The sequence below is a fragment of the Dasypus novemcinctus genome, chromosome 17, assembly GCF_030445035.2.
Source record: "Dasypus novemcinctus isolate mDasNov1 chromosome 17, mDasNov1.1.hap2, whole genome shotgun sequence".
Lineage (NCBI taxonomy): Eukaryota > Metazoa > Chordata > Mammalia > Cingulata > Dasypodidae > Dasypus > Dasypus novemcinctus.
The window spans coordinates 81412812-81437842 of NC_080689.1; the positions used below are offsets into that span (position 1 = coordinate 81412812).

The following is a 25031-nucleotide window of genomic DNA, read 5'->3' on the forward strand; positions in this document are numbered from 1 at the left end:
AATCATTTAGCATGATGCCTGATACTCCTTTCATAGTTTTTAGAAATGAAATAAACCAAGTCTTCGCATTTTTTAAGAAATAAGCTGGGATGTATTTAAACAAAAATAAAAATTAAAAAGCTAAAAGAAAGAAAAAATAAATAAAAACCAAAAATAAGAAATGGGTTGGCATCCATTATCCCCCATTAAAGGAAAATAGAAACCTCATTAGAAAAATCTAGCTGTAGGCCCTAGAGGAGAGGGTTTCATTTGCTAATATGCTAGCAAGAGCAGGTAAAAGCTAGCTCTTAATTTTTAAACATACAATAACATTTAAAACACAGGTCTTTATTTCTAAATTTAGAATTTAAAAAAACCAAACATCTCATCCATAATTCAGTGGCGGGGGGGCAGGGAATGGATGGAGTCTCTACAAAGAAAGCATTAAGCATAAAAGAAAAACTTGATAAATTAAATTATAAAATTTAAACCTCTGCCCTCTGAAAGACACCATTAAGAAAATGAAAAGACACCATTAAAAATGAAAAGGTTGGGAGAAAATATCCACAATACATACATCTGACAAAGGACTTGTATCCAGAATATATAAAGAACTCTAACAATTAATAAAAAGAAAGAGGGAATCGGACTTGGCTCAACAGTTAGAGCGTCTGCCTACCACGTGGAAGGTCCATGGTTCAAACCCAGGGCGTCCTTGACCCGTGTGGAGCTGGCCCACACACAGTGCTGATGCGCGCAAGGAGTGCCGTGCCACGCAGGGGTGTCCCCCGCATAGGGGAGCCCCACGCGCAAGGAGTGTGCTCCATAAGGAGAGCCGCCCAGCACGAAAGAAAGTGCAGCCTGCCCAGGAATGGCACTGCACACATGGAGAGCTGACGCAGCAAGATGATACAACAAAAAGAGACACAGATTCCTGGTGCCACTGACAAAATAGAAGTGGACACAGAAGAACACACAGTGAATGGATACAGAGAGCAGACAACTGGAGGAGGGAGGAAGGGGAGAGAAAGAAAGAAAAAGAAATCTTTAAAAACATAAATAAATAAAAAAAGAAAGAAAACAATAAGAGAATGGGCAAAAGATTTGAGCAGACACTTCACAAAATAAGATACATAAATCACAAATTAGCACTTGAAGGATGCTCAAGGACATTAATCTGCAGAAAAATGCAAACTACAGCCAGAATGAGATTCTATTATCCCCCTATTAGAACTGCTAAAATTGTGAAGACTGAAAAAAAAATGTTGGTAAGGATATGGAGGAATTAAAACATCGCTATGTTATTGGTGGGAATGTAAAACAGCAAGTTAAACCACTTCCATATGACTCAGCAATCCCACCTAAGTATTTGCTCAAGACAAATGAAAGTATATGTCCACACAAAGACTTATTCACGAATGTTCATAGCAACTTTAGTCATAAATGTCCTCCTCAACTATACCTGTTCCTCAACAGTAAACAGATATAAGAATTGCACTATAATCATACAGTGGAATACTACTTGTAATAAAAAGGAATGAAGTACTGATACATTAAAAAACATTAATGAATAGCAAAAGCTTTATGGTGAGTCAAAGAAGCCAGCCATAAAAGGGAATATTGCGTGACTCCATTTATATGAAACTCTAGAAAAGATAGAAAGCAGGTGAGCAGTTGCCTGGGACCAGGGCAGAGGCTGGAAGGAAAGGGTGCTGACCGGGAAGGCACAGGGGAACCTCCGGGGGTGGCAGACGGGGACTCTATATTATGCTACTGGTGATTACATGGCTGCATAAATTTATCAAAACCCATCAAAATGTACACTTAAAATGGGCGAATTTTAATGTATGTAAATTATATCTCAATAGAACTGATGAAAAAAAAACCAAAAACATGGCCAGATCACTAATTGTGCTACATTCACTAATGGAAACTTGGGTGAAGCTGTGGCTAAACGAGGCAGAGTTTGCACATTCCAGTAAATGTTTTCACTTTAAAAGAATAAAAATTGTGTAAGTCTATAGGGTGAAGGAAATGGAAGAAAATCTTGGACATTACAAATTGGATGGTCAATGTAAAAATAGTAATTAGGAAAGTTGAAATAACAAGGCGAGGAACTTTTAGAATTAATAGTACAAAAAGATAGGTGGAAAACAGGAGGGAAAAAAAACATAAGACATTAACAGGATTAAGTCAGGAGTCCCAGGAAAAGAAAACAGAAAAATTAATAAGAATTTGTCAATGAAATAACATAAGAAACGTGCCAGAACTGAAAGATTCACATCTTCTCACTGAAAGGAACTATCAAATGCTAAGTGCAATAAGTTAGAGAAACGAAAGACCTATCAATGAAAGGACTGCATTTGAGAAAACCACTGAAAAAGGCAGAGCTCTAAAAAGCTTCCAGAAAGGAACAAAGCAGGTCCAACAGGTCCTGCATAAAATATCGGTATCAGAATGGCATCAGCTTTTCAAAAGCAACTGGAAGCAATAAGGAAAGGGGGCAATGCTTTCAAAATTTTGAAGGGAACTTACTTCCAATCTAGGGTTATATACTCAGCTAAGCTATCGATGAAGTGTAAGGATAGACTGAAATACATTTTCAGATACCTAAGGACTAGGACAGAGACTTTGAGAACTCTCAAGGGGAAAACAAAGACTAGCTAGAGGCTATATTTGTGCACAGAGACAATATTTTTTGACATGCGGCAGATGTTGAACATTTGTTAAAAATAACAAAAAGAGGCAATTCTGGGGGGAAAAAAAAACTTATGTAAGAAAGAAAAGAAAGTCACAGTACATTACCTGGCCTAACATCGGACAAATATTTGCATGGTCAAGATTAAAACTATTAATTTAGCCAAAATTTTTATATAACTACCTGATTTTAAAAAATATTTTTCATTAAAATAAAATTAGCATAACATGAAATTCACCTTTTTTTTTTTTTTTACCATTTTAAAGTGTACAATTCAGTCATTTTCATTATGTCCATAATGCTGTGTAAACCATCACTACCATCTACTATCACCACCCAAAAAGAAACCTGCCTCCCCTAAGCAGTCACTTCCCAGGACCTCTCCTCCCAGCTGCAGGCAACGGCTGTCTGTATGGATTTGCCTATTCTGGACGGTTTACGCAAATGGACTCCTATCTGGCCGCCTGTGCCTGGCTCCTTCACTTAGGATGTTTCTCAGGTACATCATGTTGGAGCATGTGTCAGAACCGATTCCTTCTATGGCTAAACAATACTCTACTGTACAGTTAAGCAACCTTTCGTTTATCCATTCATCTATCAGTCATGGGCATTTGGGTGGTTTACACTTTTTGGCTATTATGAATATTGGTGTACAAGTTTTTGCATGGACATATGTTTTCATTTCTCTTGGGTATATACCAAAGAGTAGAATTGCTGGGTTGTATAGTAATTCTATGTTTAACGTTTTGAGCAACCATCAATTATTTTCATGGCAGCAGCAACAATTTACATCCCCACATTGCCACCAACAATGTATGACAGTTCCAATTTCTGCACATCCTCTTAAAACTTATTTTCCTTTTTAATCATCAGCTTCCTGGGCGTGAAGTGGTCTCGTTGTGGTTTTGACTTGCATCTCCTTAATGACTATGATGTTGAGCAACTTTTCGTGTGTTTATTGGCCATTTCTATAGCTTTTCTTTTTTTTTTTTAGGAGGTACTGGGTATTGAACCCAGGACACTGCACATGGAAAGCAGGTGCCACATCCACTCCCCAATGAAAGCTGGCCTTTTTTTTTCTTCCTTCTTCATTTGTTTGTCTGTGCGTTTTTCTAAGGGGTACCGGTGCTCAAACCTGGTACCTCGGCTCAAACCTGGTACCTCATACGTAGGAGGCATACGCTACATCCATTTTCGTGTATTTTTTTTCGGAGAAATGTCTACTCAAGACCATTGCCCATGTTTTAATTGGACTGTTTGTCTCTGTTTTGAGTTGTAATCATTCTTTATATATTCTAGATACTAGATCCTTCTCAGATATGATTTATGAATATTTTCTCCCATTCTCACATTCTTGATAGTGTCCTTTGATGTACTTATAACTATGTAAATTTTGATGCCATCTGATTCTTGCTCCTTTACATATGTTGCTACTGTTTTATTTTCCTTTCTGGAAGCCTTTTCAGGGCCTTTATCTCCAATATTTTGAAATTTAGTTGTTTTGATTTTTCTTGTTTTTCATTTATTGTACAGAACACTTGATAGGTCCTTTTAGTTTGAAGATGTGAATCTGTTGGTTCTATGTGAGAACTATATCCTCATCTACCACGGCCGGAAGTCAATGGATAAATCTAAAATCCATAAATTAAGAAATGGTGATAAGGGCATAAACTCCCCAACTATAGAGTTAACTACCAGACACAATAGCTAGAAGAGGTGAGGGGTAACTACTTATGGAGAGAAGCATGTGACTTAAAAATCTTTCAGTACCAAATGCCTTTAAAACTTTGATCATGGTGTGTTTTGAGGGGGAAAAAACTAGTTATGCTTCATCTTTTAGCTTTTAAAAGTATGAGGCCACTTGTACTCTGGAAATTTCTTCTCTGAACAACCACAACCATCACTCCCCTGGCCCATAATTACCCTATATAACACACTGTTAAATTATGGCGAATTTATGCAACAACAAGGAACGATTCAACTAAACAATGTTTGAAGACTGGAGCTTTAAATGAAAGCAGAGTCCATAAGTCCTCTCTATATTGCTCACACGACCTCTGTCACTTCTAGTCAGTCTGCTGGCATCAAGAATCTCTTCTTTTGTTTCACAACTCTTCCTTTTGTAAGCTTTGGACAATTTTCTTTTTGTACCTCTTTGGAGGAGAGGGGTGCTTACCTTGACCCTTTCCATCTGTGTACCAAACGGGTACAGCAATTCAAACAGAATCAGACCCAAAGAAAAGATGTCCACTTTATGAGAGTAGTTGTTTCCATGAATCTGAAATTCCATACAAAAAACAAATATAAAAAACAAATTAACACAGAGAGAGTATAACTGATAAGATAGCATTAGTGAAATTCCAAAGTTTACTTAGTCACTTCTTGGTTTAAATGAAATTGTACCTGTAAAAATGTTAGCAAAGAATTAGTAAACTCTCAAGCCTCTTTTCTTCAACCTGCTAAACCAGGAGTAATTAAACTACTCAGCATTACAGAAGGAAAGCTCAGGTGTAGCTCTGAGATATGCATCAGTAAAATGGGCCCTGACAGAAACCTGGAGCCTTGCAAAGCAAAAAAAAGTTTGTGGGAGCCGGTAAAAGCAGCTCAACTACCCCTGAGGTGAAGTTTTTCAAAGCAAGCACTATCTCAAGCACATCTCTCATTTCCAGTCATCTTTGTCCTCACCCATTTTTATGAGAAAATCTTCATTACTCCAAACCACTAATCAACTGTGCTTAGCCCTCATTATGGTACTTAATTAGGGACTACTTCGCATCCTCAGTTGTATTTTTCTTGTGCATATTTCTTATTCTTCACAACTAGATTGCAAAGTCCTGGAGGGGAGGGAACTGCTCCTTTGGTATTCCTAGCATCCGACCTCAGCGAGGCACAGAGAGGGCCCTCAATAAATGCTTACTTGTTAAAATGGACACACGAATTACAAGCGAGCGGCTCTATTAAACAAAGACTCGTTCAAATTTAAAGTGACCCGCTGGGACTCAGGACTCTTCTTTGTGAACACTACTTTAGGCATATACTTGACATCTGACAAAAGGCCCTTCCTTTGGAAATGCTCTCCTTGGGGTCACAGGGGCGCCTGGGGTGTGTGGCGCCTTGGGCCCAGGCAGCCTGGGTCATCAGCCCAAGCACAGCCCGCTCCGCAGGGCGCGGGTGACCAGGCGAGCGGAGTTTGCCTTTCCACCCACATCCAGAGGCACTCGTCCAGCACTACTGGGAACACCGCTAGAAACCAGTGCTGCTTTAGGTGTTGGAGACGGAGTAAGAAGAGAGACAAACTAGGCCCCTATTTTCATAGCGTATACTTTGGAGGGAAGGAAAATAAATAATTTCAGAAATGATAATGCTATGAAAAGAATAAACAGTGTAATAGGACAGGCCCTGGCAGGGAATGGAGGGAAGGCTGTCAGGGCACCTCTCCATCAAGAAGCAGCCCAATGGAATTCCTTTACTTAGTTGTTCCTATTTTGTCTTCACAACACTTAAAGGGTGAAGGTATATTTCCACCTCTTGAGGAGTGACAAAATTTTAAAGTAATGCTTATAAAAACTTTTTTTTACTATTGTTTAATACATGCTTATGGAGAAAAATTAGAAAATACAAAAAAGTCCAAAATGCATTAAAAATCATTCCAAGTCCCACTACCAGAGGCAATGACTGCAAACATTTTATAGCCTTTCCTTCTTTTTTCCTATGGATATAAATATGTATTTATAGTATTTTGATGATGTTGCATACTTTTTAAAAAAGATTTATTTATTTATTTAATTTCCCCCCTCTCCCTACCCCGGCTCTGCTGTTTTCACTGTCTGTGTCCATTTGTCGTGTAATCTTCTGTATCTATTTCTCTTTTTGGTCTTATTTTTTCTCCTTTAGGATTCACTGGGACTGGACCCTGGAGACTTCTGAAGGAGAGAGAGGTTCCCTGTCAACTGCGCCACCTCGGTTCCTCATTTCTGCTGTGCTTCACCTTGACTCTCCCCTGTTTCTCTTTTGTTGCATCATCACCTGCGCTGTGACTCCCTTGCGCGGGCACTCTCTCCGTGTGGGCACTCAGCTCGCCATGCGGGCACTCACTCACTGCACAGGCATGCTTTCTCTTCTTCTTCACCAGGAGGCTCCAGGGATCGAACCCGGGTCCTCCCATATGGTAGGCAGAAGCCCTGTCCCTTGAGTCACATCTGCTTCCTGCATAATGTTTTAATTTCTCCTTTACCCAGCCCTGGCCACATCATGTTACTGGGACAACTCAATTACGTGGGCCAATAGATTTCTTAAGCCAGTTCGAATACTATGGGTTGCAAATAATCACTTCTGTATAACTGTAGCATATTGTATGGCTTTGCAATTTTTCCCACAACCCTTCCAGTTCTTTCCCATTTTTTTTTAAAGATTTATTTTATTTCTCATCCCCTCCCCAGCCCCCACACCCCAGTTGTCTGCTCTTGTGTCCATTCACTGTGTGTTCTTCTGTGTCCACTTGCATTCTCGGTGGCACCGGGAATCTGTGTCTTTTTGTTGTGTCATCTTGCTGCGTCAGCTCTCCATGTGTGTGTTGCCACTCCAGCGCAGGCTGTGCTTTTTTCACACAGGGTGGCTCTCCTTGTGGAGCGCACTCCTTGCACATGGGGCTCCCGTATGCGGGGACACCCCTGCATGGCACAGCACTCCTTGTGTGCGGCAGCACCGCGCATGGGCCAGTTCACCACACAGGCCAGGAGGCCCTAGGTTTGAACCCTGGACCTCCTGTATAATAGGTGGATGCTCTATCAGTTGAGCCACATCCGCTTCCCTCTTTCCCGTTTTAGTTAGCATTTCATTTCTTAATAGTTACACAGCAAGCCCTGCAAAATAACTGAGAGCTCGTGACTAATAAAGTATGCTTAGACTCCTCTCCCAGGGAACTCCAACAATAATCTTTCCTGTGAGCTGTTTAACCCCTTCGTATCAATAGGAAGCTGCCACTTCAGCCTTACTGACAAGCATTGTAAAGGCTTGTTCTACGCAGGTACTGTGAGAGTGTAACCTCTGCCCTGCGGGGAAGCACTATGGATGCCCAGGCCTTGGTCACCTGCCCTGAGCAGTCCTTGGTCACGCTCCCCGCACATGCCCCCCCCCCACCTGCACATAGACTCGTGGTATAAAGGAATCCTCTTGCTTCGCGGCAAGTGTGGCTCGGACCTCGGAAGCGCCAAGCTCCCGCCCGCCACCACGGGGAGGCCTCAGGCCCCACCGGGCTCAGACCCAGCCCCGTGAGGAGCTTCCCCCGAAGCCCCTGCCCAACGCTCCTCTACTCGCCAGGCTGCGCTCGTCCGCGTCTTTCCTGGTCTGACATCTCCCTCTCAGTTTGGTGGGAAGCTGTCATTTTACGTGACTCCCTGCTAGACTAGGAATAATAATGGTCTCTTGTAAATTAAAATCTCTGACGTATCCTTTTTAATTCTAAACTGTTTTCCCCTCTTAAGTAATCTGCTAGAAAGGATTCTTTTCGTAAAACTTTAAAAATCAGCCAAAAGTTGCTTCTTCTGTTTCACCAACATCAGCTCTTATCCTTGCTTTCCCACCTTGCTGGCCTTGGCCCCTTCCCTCCCTGGAGGTGCCAAGGGAAGGCTACATCACTTAGGCAGTGAAGTACCTTAGAATGAAGGCCTTAAAATAAATAACTAACTTTAATAGCCTCCGAGAAATTTAACTCTCTTCATTTCTTTCATTTTCTGCATGATACTTTATATTAGTACTTTTATTTCATATTTTCATAAACCAGCAGCCACTTAGGAGGGTTTTCATGATCTAGCTAACCAAAACAAAAGCAAAATCAAAAAAAAGAGAGCAATTTATGTATTTGCAAATATGCTGATGTTCCTTTGTGGCCTAGAAGTTTGACCTAAAGTATTATCTTATTTTAATTTGTTCATCAATAAATTTTCAAATGCCAACTATACATACTATAAGACCTAGACTATTCTTCAATTATCTTTCATTTTAGGGGAAAAAAAATTAACCCAATTTGAAGTTTTCCCTTTCATGGTGAAATTTAAACACCGTTTACTTATTTATTGTCATAACTAATAAAAACTTTCCAATAAGTTTTGTTTTGTGCTTTTTATTTCCATCCTGTTCCTTTTGCTGTGCTTTGCTTTTAACTTCTGGAGTGATATAGAAGGTAGAAGTGCTTTTAATTCTACTAGCTGAATTTAATTACATCAAATATAAATCTCTATTCTTACCTTTACTTTCCTCATTCTTACCCTCTTTCATGTCCTAATCTTTGCTAATTTAATATGGAAATTAAAGCTTATTATATTGGCCATATTTAAAATTAAAAACTTTTTACTAAGAACACAGTTTAGAGTTTGATTAAATTTCATTTTGTTATCTGTATTTGTCAGCCAAAAGGGTGCTGATGCAAAATACCAGAAATTGGTTGGTTTTCATAAAGGGTACTTATTTGGGGCAATTGCTTACAGATACCAGACCTTGAAGCATAAGTTACTTCCCTCACCAAAGTCTATTTGGAGCAAGACGGCTGCTGACGACTGCGAGGGCTCAGGCTTCCTGGGTTCCCACGTTCCTGGGGCTTGCTTTACTCTAGGTTCAAGGCTCCTTCCTTCCTGCTGGAGCTGGCTTCTCTTTTCTCTGCGAGCTTACTTCCCAGAGCTCCAGCTTAAGTCTTCAGCATTAAACTCCAACACCAAACTTTAACATCAGTAACCCTCGCATCAAAAGCTCTAACTCTGTCCTTTGCCTTTTATCTGTGGGTCTCCACCCACCAAGGGGTGGGAACTGGGCGGGGACTCCACACCCCAATGATAACTCAATCATGCCCAAGTACAGATCAGATTACAAACATAATCCAATAGTTCTTTTCGGAATTCATCAATTATATCAAACTGCTGCAGTATCCATATTTACAAAAGCCACTGATACATGCTGTTAATTGGTCTAATGTCCATTGCCAATATATTTATACTGTAATTTCCCTTTCTTCTTCAACTCAAGTGTAATAGATAACATTTACCTCATTCAAAAAGAAGCACACGGTTAGGTTCCACCCCCCACCCCCCAGCATTCTACACCTCATCCACCCGGTCCCCACAGGCTACCTCCCCTCTGCCACTGCCCCCGGAGCATTTCTTACACATCTTCTCTCTGGAGTTTTTTTATAATAGAATACATACTTACCTATCTCTTATTTACACAAAAAGTAGCCCAGTACGCACACATTTCTGCACTTTGCGTTCTTGAGGGTTTTTTTTTAACTCTTACCTATCTAAAATTGTCTGAATTTTTTTGGGACGTGAATAACTCCATAGCCAGATACAAGATTGTACATGTTGCTTCACTGTCTTCTGAAGTTTAGCACTATAGAAAACAGTCTTTTAGCTATAACTGTTTTCCTTATCTAAATACTTAGTGTTTTTCTTTATTTTTGAAATTCAAGATGTCTAAGTATAGGGTTCCTTTAAAATTCTTTAAAAATCAAATGAAAAGTAAAAATTTTAAATATGAAAAAGAAACACTTGAATAATGTAAACAATTCGAACAGTATAGAAGGGTACTATACAACAGTAAAACAAAGTCCATCTCCTCAAAGGCAATCTTACTGGTCTCTGATAAGCCCTTCCGAAGAGTAACCTAAGCCAGTGGTTCTCACAGTGTGGCCCATGGACCCCTGGGGACCATAAGGGCCCTTCAGGGGCTCCAGGAGGGCAAAATATTTTCATAATTCCATCATAATACTAAGTTGTTAGTTGCCTTTTCAATATACTGATATGTGCACTCTGGTCTTTTGTATGAATTAAGTCAGCTTCACTTAAAATGCCCTTGCTTAGGAAGTAAAAAGGATTAGTCATATTAAATGTCAACTTTTAAGTACATGTCTTTTAAAAATTCCGTGTGACAGAAGGGGAAGCATTCATAGCGCATCTCTGTTCCATTCCAAAGTGCAGTGCAATTGTTTGACTTACAAGATGAACTAGCTACTCTTTACATGAACGCCATTTTGAGTTGACAGAATGACTAGTAGATTAACTATGACTCACATTTCTAAAAGATGAACAGAGTGAGGATGACACTTCAAGGAAAACTGACAGTATTTGTTGCCAAAGATAAAGTTGAGCTTTCAATGGCAAATTAGAATTTTGGAAAATTTTTATCCACCTCCATAAACCTGACAGCATTCTAATAGGTAGAGCCGTTTCTGACAAGATTCGTGACGATATTAATCAGTGTGACTTTTTATACTGTATAATGAGATGTGACAACTTTTGGAAAAGCTGCATTACTCAGGGAACCAACAGTTCACAAATAACCAATGTACAATGCTACAAAACCATAAATGGGTAAAAGAACCATTCAAAGTACAAGATGGACCAAAGGATGTTAGTGCAGCAGAGTAAAAAACATTCACTGATGTGGTTTTAGATTCCACCATGCAAATCAGTTTTTAAAAATTATTACTGTTCAGTTTTAATATAGTATCAAAGAATACTCACAGTGACTTAAAACGTCTATAAAAGTATTCCAGCTACATATCTGTATGAAGCCAGATTTTTTTCATATACTTAAACCAAAACAATATATCACAAGAGATTCAACACAGAAGCAGATACGAGAATCCAGATTAAAGATTTACAAAAATGTAAATAAATGCCACTCATCACTCAATTTTGTTTTGGAAAATATTTTTCATAAAAATATCTTAAGATGTAGTGGGTTTAATACTGTTATTTTTAACCAAATTAATAAAATTTTATAAATTTCTCAGTTTTAATTTCTAAAATGGCAACTATTGACAGATAAAAAGCCCATTAGAAAAATTCTTTGGGGTTCTCAATAATTTTTGCAAGTGTAAATAAGTACTGAGCCCAAGAAATTTGAGAACCACTGACCCTGGTATACAGAGTTTTGTGAATATGATTAGCCTTGTAGCTGGGTTCACGACGCTGAATAGTGTAATGGAAAAAACTGACCACGACCAGGATGCACTGCTCCCATATTTCTCCCCGTTTGTGACGCTTTTGCTTTGGACACTAAGCATCCTAGAAGCCACCTACCCCAGGCTGCCTACCTTATTTCCTGCCACGGTTCCTGCTGGAAGTTGCCTGTGAAGTCCTGTAGAGGGCAGCTCGGTACATACTGCATTGTATGTCATGGCAGTGTGTTTGTTAACCCGCCCCCAGTTCAGGTAGTAGAAATTGTACCCTAGCTATGGTGCCTGAGGAACACTACTGCCAGTTTTCATCATTCGCTTATATTTTGGGTATGTTAATGAGAATGTGGGAAGAGAGTCATCAGCAACAGCTAGCTTGGCCAGGCTAACCAAAAGCCTATTTCCCTTTAGAAGAAAGCAAACCTCACCTGCTCTGGGCTCATATACAGTCTGGTCCCGACTTGCCCAGTGTGTCGAGCATAAGCTGGCATTGGGGTCAGAGCCACCTGCTCCTCCTCATCCTGGTCCATTGCAGTCACTAATCCAAAGTCTCCAACCTTGACCACGTCATCCATTGTAAAGAATATGTTTGAAGGCTGGAAAAATAAACAGAACAAGTTACGGGAGGTGTGTGTGGATGAGAGAGATGGAAAATAATTATTTAAATGACTACAGAAAATAATTACAAGAGACTAGATATTCTCAAGTACGCTTCTCTTTTAAGTGAGCTAATGTGAAAATAAAAATAATTCTTCAATGACAGCTATGTACTGTAAGTAAAGAAAGGAAAGGGTAGCAAAGAGAGCTAGCATTTACTGAGCATCTACTGAAACCTCTAGAGATCCATACTCCCTGGGGTCCAAGGTACTTAATCTTCTTAATCTTCTTAATCTTCTTATTCTATAGACTCTGCTTGGGCAAGCCATAATAATTATAATGATAATAGAAAAAGTAAAAGTAAATGCATATAACCCTCACAATATGCCAAGCACTGTTCTGAGCAGTTACTAATACTAACTCATTTAATATTCCATGAGATGAGTACGATTAGTGCTCCATTTTACAGACATAGAAACCAAGGCCCACAAAGTTAAATAAGCAAATCAATTTCATTGATACATATTAATAAAGCATACAGTTCATCCAAAGTGTATAATCAATGGTATTTCATATAATCACCTAGTTGTGTGTTCAACACCTCAATCATCATTAGAGCATTTTCATTATCTCAATAACAATAATAATAAACACACAGAAAAACAAACAAGAAATTTCCTCACCTCTCATTTTCTCTCTGTTTTCCCTGCTGTACATATCTGCTGTTTCTGGCTATTCTTGCACAATTATTTATTTGTTCAATAAATAGTTTTATTGAGCTACAGTCACATACTATATGATCTATCCAAAGTGTATACTCAATGGCTTTTAGTCATCATCTCAAAAATTTTAGAACAATTTCATTACTCCAAAAAGAAAGACTCCACACTCCCTAGCATTCCTTCCTTAGTCCTACAACCAATAATCTAATTTCACCTTTATAAATTGATTTATATTTATATATAAATGGACTCATACAACATGTAGTACTCTAAGTCTCCCTCACTTAGTATATCTGGGTTTTTTTTTACTGATATTAACATTGTGTAGTATTAAATTACAGTTGTTCGTTTCAAACATCTTCAAGAGCTTGTGGTAGGTGGAAGCTTCTTAAACCTTACACCCAAAGCATGAGCAACAAAAGAAAAAATAAATGGGACCTCCTCAAAATTCAACACTTTTGCATCTCACAGGACTTTGTCAAATGGGTGAAAAGCCAGCCGAATCAATGATAGAAACTATACGGCAATCGCATATCTGGCAAGGGTTTAATATCCATGATATATAAGGAGATCACATAACTCAACAATAAAAAGACAAACTATCCAATTTAAAAAATGGGCAAAAGACTAGAAAAGATAACTATCCAAAGAAGAAATACAAATGGCAAAGAAATACATGAAAAAGTGTTCGACATCACTGGGGATTGGAGAAATGCAAATTAAAAAAATACAATGATATAACATTTCATACCTATTAGACTGGCTGCTATTAAAAAGTCAAAAAAACTGTAAATGTTGGAGAGGATGTAGAGCGATAGGAATCCTTATTCACAGTTGGTGGGAATGTAGACTAGTACAGGCACTGTGGAGGATATACTCCTCCACAGCTAGGTACCTACTCAGAAGAACTGAGAGCAGTGACACGAATAGACATCTGCATACCAATGTTTACAGAGGTGTTATTTATGATAGCCAAAGGTTAGAAACAACTCAAGTGTCTATCACCTGATGAATGGATAAATAAATTGTGGTGTATACACATGATGGAATATTATACAATAGTAAGAAAAAATGAAGTTGTGAAACATTTGACAACATGGATGAACCTGGAGGACATTATGCTGAGTGAAGCAAGCCAGACACAAAAGGACAAATACTATATGTCTGCCCTATAATGAACTAAATATCACATGAAATAGAAATATATTATGTGAAATATGAGTATGGGTAGAATTCACATATAAGACCGCTTCTATTTGAAGCTATTCACTAATTTTGATGAACGAATGAAACAGACTCCTCTTCTGGTTTACGCCTGACAGGGGAGAGTAGACAATCAAAGGAAACAAGAGCCCTTGACTAAGATCCCATGCGGCCTCTTCCAATGTTCATGTTCCCAAGTCTCTACTCCCAGACTTCTGTCCCGAGTTCCAAATGCTCATATGCAACTGTTTAAAGGATCTGTCTAAACAAATATATCATGGGTTCAACTCAAAGGGGCCCATGTGAAATAAACCACCCTTCCTTCAGAGGTCACTCCACTCCCCAGCTAGCATGACAACCCTTCATAAGCCTCAAGATAAGGAAAAAGGAAGCCAGTGAGCTCATAAAGTTGAGTTTCATCAAAGTTTAAATACTGCTAGACAAATAGTATTTTATTTCCCAACCCCAAAATACCATTATGCAATTTTGACTTTGAAGCAATGAAATCATTGTGGATAAACCAAATCTATGATAACCTGTAGCTCTCCCCCAAGCAATCTGTTTACCAGAGATAATAACGGATTAAGCTGCCTGAAATTTTCTCTTTCCTCCCCTTGCCCATCTGATGTCAGCTGTTACTTATGATATACCATAACAGACAGCTTCTTGGCTCTCCAGCAGCCATCCCCCTCTGCTTCCACTGGAAGTGTCCTCATGCTACTTGGTGAAATCCCTTCTTCCGGACTGTGTGGAAGTCATCCTGGCTCCAGAGATTGCCTAAATCAATCAGCATAATTCCATCCCCTGGCCAGGAGACTGGTTTAGAGACGAGTACGTGTCCTTAGTTTATTAGAATAAAACCCACAAGTTTTGATCGATAGTGGGGCAAAGAGATAATGAGGCAGCCTAGCAGATTAGGAATCAATAGGCATCTGGAACCTGGCAGGAAATCCACGTGGCCGTGGCCATGAATACCCCACGAGATGGCTGGTGGAAGACCCTGCAAGAACTCCTGTTTGGAAGGAGATTTCCTCCAGAATCAAGGGGAAGCCCTGAATATTCCCCATGGGGCCTTATGATTGGGCCCTCAAAGGATACTAAGGGGTGGGGTAATTAACCAAAACAGCAAACAGCTGGGACTCCTCCCCTGTCATTAGCAAAGGGGTGGAATGATTAATTGCTTAAAAGACACACGCCAAAGCCAAACAACCTCTGTCCTTGCCTTTTACCACTGTCTGGATCAGCATGCAAGTAAGCCTGGGCACTTTGTCATCTGTGATGGGAACTGTAGTCTGTAAATTAGCCCTCTTTATTCCTTTTCAGCCCCTTTCCTCTCTATCTGGGACCCATAATCTGTTATTTTCTCCCATTTCTCTTCCCTCCCTTCCTTAATAAATTACTGGCCCAGCTAACTGACTTGCACTTAAAATTCATTTTTTGTAGCTTAGCCATGAACCTAGAAAAATCTAGTGACAATACTTTTCTCCCTGCCTCACAAAATCCAAAAGACTTAAAAGAAAAAAATATGCAGCACAAAGAATTGCTGGCAGCCATCCTGAGATTGTGACAGAAAAGCCTGCCTGCAAATGAAAAGAAATGGGGTTGGCAGGGAGAGAAATTAGGTTCTGGCCATATCACTTACCCCAGATAAAGTTTTATAGCTGAATCCTAGGCAGTTCAGTTAAACACACCAAACAGATTTCCTGCTCTGCTTAAATCAGTATAAATGTTTTTGGTTGCAAACAAAAGAAAATTGAAAATAAAATGATATGCGCATCTAGAATGTGTCAGGCATGTGCTTAGGATCCGATGGGAAAACAAAACATAGTTCCTGCCCCCATGGAAACCAAAAGATAAATAATACAGATGTGATGAGAATTACGAAGAAGAGTACCAAGTTCTATGAGGACACTATATTTTAGTAACCAAAAAAAAGAACAGCGTGGCTAGAGTGGGGAGAATAAAAACCGTTAACAGAAATCTGGAGAGGCGGAGTCTGAGGTGCTGAGGACAAAAACACGACCAAAATACAAAAGTTGGGGAGGGCCTAGAAGCTTTAGCCTTGAATTCAAACACTTAGGTCAGAATGCAGCAATGCATTGCTTTTTCCAGTGGGAATAAACATCTTGGGGGTATTTTTTCTAGGACACTAGAAAGCTTTAAAATTAATTTGTTAAGGGCCCACTGGATGGAACGTGAGAGAGTCTGGGCTATGATGTGGACCATTGACTATGGGGTGCAGTGATGCTCAGAGATGAACTTAACAGGTGCAATGGATGTATCACGATGATGGGAGAGAGTGTTGCTGTGGGGGGAGTGGGGGGCGGGGGCGGTGGGGTTGAATGGGACCTCATATATATATTTTTTAATGTAATTAAAAAATAATAATAATAAATATTTTAAAAAAATTAATTTGTTAGAAAGAAAGAAAAACTTTTAGAAAAGCTAAAGAGAAATTTTCACATACAAAGATGAAAAATCTTTAGACAATATTATAGCATTGAACAGTCACCAATATTTCATTCACATTATAAAATCAACAGAAGAATATCCATAATTAGTGAAAAGATAATTATATTGCCTTTCAACTTGGCATTCTGTGTGTACAGAACGTGTACATCGGCTAGCTGCTTCCCACCACATGATGAGCACTTATCATATTCAACCTAAACAGCCGTTACTCTTTCAAGGTTGGGGTGACCGCCCTCCTGGAAGTTGTCTTCTTTCTTCCAACCAAAATAATTCATCTCCAAACTTTTCATTCAGTGCAGAATAACTTCTGGCAATCATTTGGGCCCATATCAAAATCACTAACATGTCAGAAGAGCACTTGATGCCCCAGGAAAGAAAGCTGATGTATTTCAGCAAATTTTTTTTTCCATAGTGGTGAGGCCAGTGCTGGGCAAAATGTTCTGACTAATTCATAATAGGACAAGATCTACCAAAACAAGTCAGTCATCTAACTTAGCAGAACCAAGTTATCTACACTGTCTCATCCCCAAAGCACTTTCATTTTCTCTAATTACAATTTTAACACTCCGTTGCTCAGTAGAGTTACTTGTTTGTTTTTCCATCCCTCCATCAGGACACCTCCTTGAGGGTGAGGGTGGGATCTGTCTTCTGTAATGCCTTCCACCCATTTAGCCTCTGTGTTTTGTGCAACTCAGTAGATAGAGTACTCAGTCAATTCCTTTTGCATTTTGATTTTTAAAGCTATACTAGAAAGGCAATCACTTTAGAAAATAGTAATTATTTCTAATTCTTACTCTTGTTTTTCCAAACCCTTAAAATAGATTCAAGAATAAAAACAAAACAACCACCACAACAAAAAAACCTGCTTTTAGAAAATAACTATTGCAAAAATAACAAGCAAATGTAGAGCCTGAAATAAAGCATGTGGTTACATAAAATGAAACTGAAAATACTTAAAATGGGTCCAAATCTATCAAGAATGAATCTTTGAGTTATTTCCATCAGAAAAAAAAAATTCACTACCCATCCACTGATGACTGCTATGGGTATATGGAATATATCAGAAAGTAGTTAAAAGTTCCACATGCTTACGTTAAAAAATACATATTAAGGAAATGCTACATGTAAGAATCTGATGCAGTTTAGCATTCTGTATTGCTACAATATTCAATACCATATATACTGAAACACAGAATCAAAGATTTTAGACTGTAAGCCATCACCTGCAACATTTTCTACCTTTTTCCATCTAGCTTCCTACCCCCTCCTCAAAGCCTCAACAGTTCAGAAATAGAAGGGAAAAAGCATGGAGATGCTAAATGATTTGCCCCAATCCAGAGCTGGCTAATGAAGGAATACAAACCTCTCCATGCGATTTCAGGGGGTGCTTGGGCCATGGTTATTTAAAGGCGAAAGAAAAATGGGGAATATCCCGTCAGGGTGGATTTCCTTCCTCTTTCTCTCTCTCTTTTCACAAAGGGTGTTGGGAATACTTCTTAAAGTACAATGAACACCAGCACATCGTGGAGGAGAATGAACGTGTTGCCTCAAGCTTTCAAAACATGAGACTTCTTGTTTTTGCAGCAGGCCCTTTGGCCTACCTTTCCAGACCTCTGCTCCCTGATGCCGTGACTCTCCTCCACTCTTAGGGGTTCTCCATTTAAACCCTGAAGAAGAACTGCACATACCACCGCGAATTACAAAACATCCCATTAAAAGCCCCGTGTGATGGTCTACAACTACCAACCTTGAGGTCCCTGTGCATGAGTCCCTTACTGTGCAGAAACTCAACTGCCTCCGCTATCTGCAGGAAGATGTGCAGACACATGGTCCTCTCTCTTTCCTCCATGGTGCATCGCCGGCTCATCCAGTCTTTCAGGTTTTCCTTTCTGCAGAGCTGCATCTGAATGTAGAGATACACCTTGGGTGAACTGGGCTGGAGTCTTTCAGCAGTGTTCTTAGTCAGATCTAAGCTTAAAGTGGTTGGTCTTGAGGGAGAGACGGACAGCGTCGGTTCAGAGGAAGATTTGCTACTGGAATGCCTGAAACCATTCAGTCTATGAGCACAATGGTTGCCAGCATGCAGACTGTTGGTTTTGCGCTCTTCTCGGCTGGATGCGTTATCACAGCCAGAATCTTCAAATACTATAGATGAGGAGGTTCTCTCCCTTGACCTCACATGAGGAGAAGTTTCGGAAGGACAGAGTTCAAAGGAGTGCCCCTCCTCCTTGCCATCCAGAGTGCCGTCCTGCGCCTCACCCTCCGTGAGGTGACCGTCCCGCAGGGTGCAGGCTGGGTCCACTGACTCACTCGTGTCTCCAGGGCTGATTCCCGAGAACTCCAGCGGAGAGAACTGGCTCTCAGATGAACTTGTCTGGCCACAGGAAATGCCTACTGAAAAAGACCCACTTCTTTCTGGTGAAGGAGATATGATTTCGATATGTTCTTTTGTAGAGAAAGGATCCATTCTGCGTATTTTAACTGATGGTGCATCCATTGGGCTAGGAGAGCTGAGTGGCCAGTCTGTGCTAAAAGCGGTAGAAACACAAAGGGATGACAGTGAATACATGCTGATTATTTTAATTGTACCCTTTGTTTAAAAAGCTTCAACTATAATAAACCAGTTACCAAATGACAAACAATGTATAGGTTAAATAAAAACATGCTACATGGACAAATAAAGTACATTCCAGCCATTCATATTTAAAAACATTAAATTTGCAGAGTTAATTTTATACTTGAGAGAGTTATCTAGGACTGTCATGCTAAAAGCCATGGTCTTGTTTGCAAAACACAAAGCACTGCAAAAACACCAGGGAAAGGACTCCTCAGCAGCTGTGGTCCTGGAGCCCCTGCCAAAATTAGGGAGAAACTGATGGGCCCAGAGACAAGGGGCGCTCCCCTTGGAGCATCCCTGGCCCGGCCACTGGCTGTGACTTAGCACGCGTCACTGTAACAAGGCACCTCACAGGACCCTGCCCTGCGAGAGGGGCTGCTAGGCGGGTTTTCTCCAACTGTTTGGTAAATAGTCTGTTTCAGCTGGCTTCCTCGTGGTTCTCATTTGGTATTTTTAAAAAGGGCCTTCCTTATTGCAGCAATCATATTTAATAGGGGAAATGCTTTCAACTTAACTAAGTTCGCATATTTTTAATCGCAAACAGTCTAAAACTACTTAAAGGAGTTATAAATTGTTAACTGCTAAGAGAGAAACTAAAATTTCCCCAAAAGAATGGAGACAAATAAAAGCAGACCTTATGTCTCAATATGAGACAATACCTCATTATTGAGAAAAACCACTATAAATTACTCAGTGAATTATAATTCATAAAGCCCTATCTACGAATATATAATAATTTTAAAAATTCACATTCTCAAAATCTAAGTCAACTTTTCATTCTACAAGTGGCTGGAGAACTTTTCAAAACACGACAGAGGGGAAGAGGCTGTGGCTCAGCACTTGAGCTCCTGTTTACCTTAAGGAGGACCTAGTTTGATCCTGGTATAAAAAAAGAAAAAGGCACCCCAGACCTGCGTCACTGCACAGGCCCCCACATGGCACGGAGAGGCACAGGCCCCGTGTGGCCAAGAGACACACCAAAAATAAAAAAAAGAGAACACCTGTTTGTTCATTTTCTTAAAAAAAAGATCCCTAAAGTTATAGAAATATTTTTTTGCATAAGGAAAACACTAGCTTAAAAGAAAAATATTAGTATTTATATCTTTGTCTAACAAAGTTACCTTTCATCTTTCAACCAAATTTCATCCATCTTCTCCTGCCACTTCTCTGGCGGTGCTTCCAGCCAGGCATTGAAATACCTGACAATTCCTGGGTGTTCAAGCTTGGCTAAAGCTTTAACTTCTCGCATTACCTTCTCCCGAGCCAGTTCCCTGAAATTGAGAAAAAAAGAAGACACTGAAGTTTCTTCATATTTGCAGAAGTAACCATAGTGAAAACAGAAAACATTAAAATTCTCCCTCTTGAACCCAAAATTAGAAATAGATGAATATGGTTTAGTGGCATAATTTTGGGAAGTCCAGTATTTTTAAAAACGTGTGTATTTTAACATTTTTATTTTTTCCTTCTGGAAATCAATTTTACAAGCACATCTAATGGCTCATTCAAATAAAGCTTCCCTGGCTGACTAAAAATGAATTGCTACAGACTCAGTAGGGGGAGGAAGAGGATAAGTGAGATATTCAGAAAAGAGAGCTCAGCATCCCAAGCTCAGGAGGGTGAGAACAACTACCGCAAGAGGGTACGTATTACAATTCAAAAACCTTGTAGGATCGTGCTCGTTTGCTGGCAGCTTGCTTGGTTAATGATAGCAAGTCCCAGCTACTGAACAACACAGGCAATGAAGTTCAACTAGAGAAACTCCTGGCTTCGCCTGCTTAGACAGCTTTCCTGGCAGATCAAACCACACATTTCTAGGATCCCACCATAAGCTTCCTCCTCCAATCTTTGCCTCTGCGCTTTGCTGTTGTTAATGTCACCCACTCTCCCAGGCTAAGAATCCTGGTACACTTTTGAATTCTCTAACTTCTCTGGTCTCCACAAATCCTATCAGCTCCCCCTTCTCATGTCCTTACACCATTCCTTTCCCATCTGACCCCCTGCTGACGTGACCATGCCGTTCTGCTCAGACACGGAAAGGCCTGCAGAATAAAATCTAACCTCCTCTGCTTTACATTTCAGGTGCTGCCCATCTTCAGCTACCTGTCTTCTGTCCTCCGCCCTCCCCCGTCCTCTCCCCTCCCCTGCCCTCGCCCTCCCCAGCTCTCTGCCCTCCCCCGTCGTCTGCCCTCCCCTGCCCTTCCCCATCCTCTCCCCTCCCCCGTCCTTCCTCCTCCCCTGTCCTCCACCCTCCCCTGCCTTCTGTTCTCTCCTCCATATTCCCCCACTCTCACACTTTGCTCCGCTCACTCCACACCCATCAGAGTATCTGCTGAGTGCACCTACTCAGACCACTGCACGTTCCTGGCCAACCCTCCCTAATTGTCAGTCTACCGAGGGTTTGGCTACTCTTGAATGTCCAGCACAAATGTCATCTGCTCCATAAATACAGCTTTACTTCCTTGGCTGCCTTTCGGCTGCATCGGCTCTTCTTCCTGAACAGCTATTTATTAAAATAAGACATGGTTCACAATCTTCCTTGCATTATAATTGCTTGAGAGTATGTGCAAAACCCCCGGTAGTATAGGCTTCTGCAGGGCAGGAGCCTTGTTTAATTTTCATATCCTATGTGGTGCCTTCCACACATGAATGTTTAAACTACTCAAAAGTTATAAACCAAAAGAAAAGAATTAGTCCCATAGGCCCAAGCCATCACATGCCTTTGTCCTTACCTGTTGGATAAAACATTTAACTACCAGTTAGAAGAAGAGCACAGCAATTAGTACACACTTAATCAAGAACCAGTAAGAGCTTCTACCTAATGGAAAGGAAGGTACTACCAAAAGTCCATCATCGTAATTGTCACTGTTCTCAGACTGTCATTTCACTCTAGGAATCTATACTAAGGAAGCAGAGTGGTCAAAATTACTTTTAGTTGCAATGAATTAGTGAAATGTTTAACAATAGAGAGCAGACAAAATACGGTACATATATATTTTGGGCTATAATCCAAACATAAAATACTTTTAAATATATTTTAAATGAAAAATGCTGAGGATGCAATAAAGGCAGCAACATACAAAACTATACAGAATTCATAACTGTGCTACAATTAGGCAAATTTATGCCAGGAAAAAAAAACAAAAGGTAATACATTAAAATGTTAATAGTGCTTATTACTGGAGAGGAACCACAAATGGGTCCTGTCAATACTTTTCCTTATTATCCACAATAAATATAGATTATTTTTAGATGGTGCTATTTATTAAAGGCTATAGTTACTATACATGTTACACTACTCAGAACTTATGAAGAATAAAAAATAAGCACATATTTTTAAAGTAGATGCTAAGTAATCTAAATAGATCACAACGTTTAGATAATTGCCAGCACTTAGAACCTTAAGATTCTGGGAAATGGACTTGGCCCAACAGATAGGGCATCTGCCTACCCCATGGGAGGTCTGCAGTGTAGAGCTGGCCCACGCAAACAAGGAGTGCCGTGCCACGCAGGGGTGTCCCCTGCGTAGGGGAGCCCCACGAGCAAGGGTGCGCCCCGTAAGGAGAGCCGCCCAGCGCGAAAGAAAGTGCAACCTGCCCAGGAATGGTGCCGCCCACACGGAGAGCAGACACAGCAAGATGACGCAACAAAAAGAGACACAGATTCCTGGTGCTGCTCATAAGGATAGAAGCGGTCACAGAAGAACACATAGCAAATGGACACAGAGAGCAGACAACCAGGGGGGAGGGGAGAGAAATAAATAAATCTTAAAAAAAAAAGAACCATAAGATTCTAAAGGTCAGAAATTATGATTTCTGTAGACTCTACACAGGATAGGTTTTCAATAAATGGAGATGATTAAAAATGGATTAGCTTCAAGCAAAAAGGACATTTTGCTTATAAGATCACATAATCCTAATTCCCAATTTACTAAGAGTAACATTCATTACCTATTGGGGAGACGGATCCTTTTGATAGCGTAATTGCAGTCATCTACTTTGTTTCTAGCTTCAAAGACAACTCCAAATCCACCACGACCCATGCATTGAATTGGTTCAAAATCTGTTAGGTATCTTTAAAAAAAAAAAAAGGTAAATTTAAAGAGTTTGCAATAGTTTAAATAGCTGTAAGGTAATAATAAAATTTTATGATAATAAAATATATAAACTCAATTAGTCTCACAGAACTTATTTTAATAAAGAATATCATTTAAATTCCACTAATAGCATTCTTGATCTTCTGCTTGTTAAATGAAAGAAAGATATTCTAATTTTTTGCCATTCAAAAATGTACAAAATTTTTTTTAAAGGCTTCTGTTTACTTGGGAATTACTTTTTTGGCAATAGTACTACTGATCTGTCCTATCCAATACTTTCCAACATCTCCCAAAATATATTTTTAATTCTCTAACCTTTTATCTTCTCTCCCAGTTTATACTCTAAATTAGAAAATTGTTTTATGTCATTGCCTACAAACGTTCTGAAACAATTTGAGCAGATTCTGTTGTATTTAAGTACTTTTTAGTCAGAAGTCTTTCTAGGAACCAGAGCTGGGCTGCCTCATGAGGCAGTTCGCTCGTCACCAAAGGTGTTCAGACGGAAACTAAACTGCACCTGTCACTGGCAGATGGACCTCCTTGTTGTGGCCTAGCTCTCCCCTTAGTTCAGCTTCCCCAGGTAGATTTCAGCCAATCTCCACCATGCTCTCACAGCTGTGGGGCTTCTGCTTCTGCTCTTCACTTGACTGGAATGTAAATGTGTGTGATGAAACCCCCTTCCTCCTTCCTTCTGCTCATGTCACCACCCGTGTGAAGCCATCCTAGACCCCGTCATACAGTCCCCATAGCACTCTGCACACAGTACTCTGTTTATACTTACTCTCAGTATTCCGCAGCTATCTGTACACAGCTCACTCTCCCCCACATGGGGGCCTGGAATGCAAGAAAGCATTCGTTTCTTTTTGTATGTCTAGAGCCCAGGCAGGCACTATCTAGCAAATAGAAGGTCTAACAAATGTCTGCTGAGTAAATGCATAAGTGAATAAGTGAATGAATAGGTGGAAATGAACTAGATTATCTTAGGTGTTCTTTATAAGACTGTATTTATTACTTTATGATTTGCACACTCATATTAATTTAGAAGTAGTTGGCTCAGCTGGTTAGAACATGGAGTTAAAGACTGAAGAGGAGATGCAATAGATCCCAACTCTCCACAGGCTAATCACCTTCACAAAGAATGAAGAGTAATCATCTCTGTCCCTAAAAATCGCTTGTCAAGGCACTTCAGTACAAATCCATCTCCCAACTGCAAAAACCCATGAAGTTAATGTCCCAATCCTGGAGGGTCCACTGAATTATCTTCCTAAATTAAAGAAAACACCCAAATGAAAACAGATGCATCTTCTGAAAAGAGTAACAGCTTGAATAATAATTACAGTCCCTTTAAATGTAAGTATCATATCTAAGTCTAAGGTCCTGGCTGATAAATGACAAAGCTGGCATTTACACTCATGATAGAATCCAGAGCTCTTAATACCTAGGACACAGTAAGTACTCAATAAGTAATAGATAGTATTATTCTTATAGAGCTCCTTTACTTAAAAAAAAAAATCAGGCAACCTCTTCATGTTGAATAAAGTTAAAGGAAAATTGATTTAAGTCTAATTCAATTTTGGAGTACACTGTACTAATTCTCTTCATCTTAATCACTATACCCCACTTCTCCCTTTGTCCCTATGTGTAGTCTAATTCTTACTAACTCATGATTTAAGGCTCAATGCAAATGTAACCTTATCTAT

At 39.8% G+C, this 25031-nt stretch overlaps 1 protein-coding gene across 4 annotated transcripts in view; it reads right to left on the reverse strand.

Moving 5' to 3' along the window:
- EIF2AK3 (eukaryotic translation initiation factor 2 alpha kinase 3) overlaps positions 1 to 25031 on the reverse strand; it is an 83864-nt gene that overhangs the window by 3186 nt on the left and 55647 nt on the right. For all 4 annotated transcript variants that reach the window (XM_071208954.1, XM_058279055.2, XM_058279056.2 and 1 more), the window contains 5 exons: positions 23186 to 23308; positions 20360 to 20509; positions 18369 to 19149; positions 12056 to 12223; positions 4854 to 4955 (listed from right to left, as the gene is read on the reverse strand). In XM_071208954.1, the coding sequence (XP_071065055.1) occupies positions 4854 to 4955; positions 12056 to 12223; positions 18369 to 19149; positions 20360 to 20509; positions 23186 to 23308 (1324 nt within the window). The remainder of the gene's footprint in view (positions 1 to 4853; positions 4956 to 12055; positions 12224 to 18368; positions 19150 to 20359; positions 20510 to 23185; positions 23309 to 25031) is intronic.